Source organism: Trachymyrmex septentrionalis, unplaced genomic scaffold (assembly GCF_001594115.1).
Source record: "Trachymyrmex septentrionalis isolate Tsep2-gDNA-1 unplaced genomic scaffold, Tsep1.0 scaffold40, whole genome shotgun sequence".
Classification (NCBI taxonomy): domain Eukaryota; kingdom Metazoa; phylum Arthropoda; class Insecta; order Hymenoptera; family Formicidae; genus Trachymyrmex; species Trachymyrmex septentrionalis.
Genome location: NW_017305569.1, coordinates 3,687,738 through 3,691,691, shown reverse-complemented (window position 1 = coordinate 3,691,691; position 3,954 = coordinate 3,687,738). Strand labels below are relative to the sequence as shown.

Sequence of the window (3,954 nt, the reverse complement as noted above, 5' to 3'; positions counted from 1 at the left end):
TCAGGATTATAATTCTTTGGAGAGTTTGCATGTCCATTAGTAAAATCCACATTTTATTTACTTAATTTTACATCATAATTTAAAAATAGTTTTAGGAATGTAAAATTTGTATCTTCAAATACTGCATATATTGATAAATTCCATGCTGAGTTCATAGAGACAAAACACAAATGTGAGTGAAACGTAGGGTATTGTATAATGTTTTTTCTTAACAAATATTCAACATACATTTTAATAAAACATTTATCAACGTCATTAAAAACAAGATTTGAAATAATTAATATCATTTTCTAAAGAGGAACTTCTTCTAAACAAACTAAAACTAGAGAAATATATGATACTTTTATGACAATTTGTCATTTGTATCATTTGAATGCTGTCACGTAAATATTTGATATTCGCGAAAATATCATGCGTGAGGTATTTAAGCTGAAAATTCGATATCCAGATGCAAGTCTGCCAGAATGTGGAGAATGCGTTATAATGATGCAACGAGAATTTTTCTGAATTCGGGAGGGCACCTCCCAGGATGTTGGAATTTCTCAGTAGCAGGTTATTCATTCCTCGTATAGGAAAACTAATCCTCACCTACTCCCGAATGTTCCTCAATTCGTTTCCATGTCATTGTCATTTTTACACAGGACACTTAGCACCTTGAAGGATGTTTACAGTAATTACATCTCGATTCATACTTCGCCAGTGAATAATAAAATATTGCCGTTCTACCTTGCCATCTAACTATAACGCTCACGGCTCAGATACACACAGGATGTTACTTCTCTACTTATATATTGCCACAAATGAGAGAGTAACAGGGGACAAGATGTAGCAGGAAAAGAGGAGGAGGGAGACAATCCCTTCGCAAATACTTCTTCCTCGATGAGTTTTGGAACACCGATAAGTATATGGAAAACATAAATAAAGCTACATCAATAACAGATAAATATTATGTTACTCTGAATGAAAAATACATTATTCTCATAATATCTCATAATATTTTGAATAATTTATTGTTATACCTTAAATTCTCAAAAATTTCTCAAAAATTAAACTTTACAGATTTTCTTCAGAAATTTCGAACAAAAAGTCTTTAAAATGTTTGATTTCACATATACGAAAATTCTAAAAAAAAAAGTTTATATTTTCTCAGCACTTCCAAAGTACTAATTCGTATTAAAAATCAGAGAAGTTTTTATGAAGTTATAAAACTATATAGAAATTCTTAAAAATTTTGAAATTTACGAATTCTGAAAAATAATATAAATTAAAGTGTAAAAAAATATTCACGAAAATATCGACAGCGGATACTCGACGTTATCGATAAAGAAGTTTTCAGTTATTCATGATCATGTAGAATAAGACTAGTAGTATGCAGAATTAAATAAGAGATGGCGCCAGTTAGCTTGTTAATTTTTCGATCCGCGCCGCGTTGGGCTCAGCTGTTTGTGTCCTTCGCGTCCTTACGTTTCGTTTTGCCGCTCGTGGTCTCCATGTCGGCGCATTTTTGGGATTTCGTGTCGCCGCAATAGTTAACAGAATCGTCATCATGGTGCCCAGTTGTACGGTCGAGCTTAACAAGTTGATGAACGAATTAGAAATAAGCGAATTAGAGGTGAGTCTCGCAATTATGCGAGCGAAGAGCGTTTTATAGGTTATGTCGGCCATTGTCGATTCTGTTCGCTCTTTTTCTGTGTTCATGCCGACAGTACTTAAATTAAATTTTGCTTTGAATATTGCTGGTGAGCAGAAAATTTTTAATTATTTATTTTTTGCTGTTTCAGTCTCCAACTGGAGTTATAAGCGCACAAGCCTACATGCGACTGTTAGCTGTCTATCTTCATCGGAATGATTTGTGAGTACAAAATCTTTTTCACTGATTGCGTTTAATGGAGAAAGCAGCTTTTAACTATATGATTCTTTAATACGATCGAGTTATATATTTAAATCCAATAAGAAACTAAGGACAAAGCTAATTATTATACACATATAAAGATGCTTTTTCTACTGAACACAGCAACTGTATTGTCATTTATTTGATTTTTCAATAAGAGGCATATTCTATAACTCTTAATGACTGTAAGGGCCATGACATATAAAAAAATTGAGCAGTAAAATGTAAGCAATAAGCGAATTAACCAATCACAATAGAGTCTATAAGATTATAACATAGGCAGTAGCCAAATCCAACATGTTGATTTTCTGACTGTTTACGTCTTAAGTTTTTTTTACCACATACAAAACCTGAGCAACAACACTAACACTACAGTCATTGAGAGTTACAGAATAAGTCTTTTTAAAATATGTTGGATTAGATTATATACATTTATAAGACTACTATAACTGTATGTTTGACTTTATATTATTATTAATATATGATGAATAATATTTTCTTCAAGAAAGTAATAATACAGTTTTTATTTGTTAAATATCATGTATGTATTGTACAATACTATTTAAGTAGTTGCCTTTAATTTATAAATTTTAAAAGAAAGATTTGTTTTTAATGGATTTAATTTATAACTTAAATATATAAATTATTAGTTAATAGACTATATTTTTTTTACAATTTATTTACAAGAATTTAATCGTAAAGTGATTAAAAAAAATGCTAAAGAATAAATTTATAATTATGTTTTGTTTCCTGACACATGTTTAGGAACTTTAACTTGCTTTGTCATCTTAAAATTTGATAATGTTCAATTATTTCAAAGATCGTGTAATTTCATAATTTTATATCTTATTTATTATCACGTGGATAGATTATCTTTTTCTTTTCGGAGGCTTTAAAATCCAATAGTTTTATCTATAATCGAACTATTTTTCTGTTCCTTCGCGTTGCATTCATGTTTATATAATTATTCGAAATATTTTGATTTAAAGATACCCTAAAAGTTTCTTTATTTCCCTGTTTCTCGCGACTAAGCTCAATGACGAACATTACGTCAAGAGTACAAACGTCGCATGAAATATTTCGTCAAGCCCAAGTGATGACTTGTTTGCGTTCAATTTTATTTTTGCATCACGTTCGAGATGCCCGAAAGCGCGATCGTTTCTCCTTATCGATTGGTCCGTTTGAATGTACGATGGTTATCGCAGATGTAACGCAAAGTACCTCTGGAAGCGTATCCCTTCGGATGTAAAAACCGCCCACGAGGAGCTCGGACGGGTATGGACGGTAGGACAATGCATGTGGCAACGCAACTGGCCCGCGGTTCACACGGCCCTAAATGTGGAATGGAGCGAAGACGTCAAAGATGTTATGACAGCCCTCAAAGGTAAGTCAATAAGGCAAAAAATAAAGTTAATAATAAACTTAGGGCTGATAAAACAAACATTTAGTTCGTTTAGACAGAATTAAAGATAATTAGCGACATCAGTCATTAAATTATATATATATATTTTTTTTTGTACAAGCAAGGAGATATTTATAGTTTCTTCTGTAAGCAAGAAGACATCTACAGGGTTGCCACAAAACTGAAAATTAGAAAAATCAGAAAAAAGGAATTTTGCAAAATTTTCTGGAAAATTAAAAAATTCTTGGTTTTAAAGAAGTTTAATATGCGTACATCACTTACACAATTTTGGAATATTACCACCTTAGCAATTAAACGCAAGTAGTATCAACAATATTAACAGTAATTTATATTGCTGTGTTAAATTGCCTCTCAAAAAAATATTTGACGTTTTCAAATCAGTATGAAACTAGAAAAAATTTCAAAATGTTATTGAAAGCATCAAGGAAAACAATGAAATTTTTTTGTCTGGAAGTCAGAGAAAATTTATGAAATTTTGAATGAAGAATTTGTGGCAACTCTAATCTATAAGAAGATTTGCGTATAAAAATGCGTAATTATCGCGAACGTTTAGAGATTATCGGTTATAATAATGATAAAAATTTGTCAAGTCGTGGCAGATGCGATATTTACTGTTTTTCAAATAATTCTAATTCTATAT

General features: G+C 31.1%; 2 protein-coding genes across 2 annotated transcripts in view; one reads left to right on the top strand and one right to left on the bottom strand.

Moving 5' to 3' along the window:
* Positions 1-775, bottom strand: part of LOC108751134 (dedicator of cytokinesis protein 1) — a 14,182-nt gene extending 13,407 nt beyond the window's left edge. Inside the window, exon 1 of the mRNA XM_018491172.1 lies at positions 589-775. Coding sequence (XP_018346674.1) covers positions 589-631 — 43 coding nt within the window. The 5' untranslated portion in view covers positions 632-775. The remainder of the gene's footprint in view (positions 1-588) is intronic.
* A 678-nt stretch (positions 776-1,453) lies between these two features.
* The window catches only part of LOC108751042 (COP9 signalosome complex subunit 8), a 3,967-nt gene continuing 1,466 nt past the window's right edge, over positions 1,454-3,954 (top strand). The window contains exons 1-3 of the mRNA XM_018490976.1: positions 1,454-1,612; positions 1,782-1,852; positions 3,097-3,275. Of these exons, the coding sequence (XP_018346478.1) occupies positions 1,547-1,612; positions 1,782-1,852; positions 3,097-3,275 (316 nt within the window). The 5' untranslated portion in view covers positions 1,454-1,546. The remainder of the gene's footprint in view (positions 1,613-1,781; positions 1,853-3,096; positions 3,276-3,954) is intronic.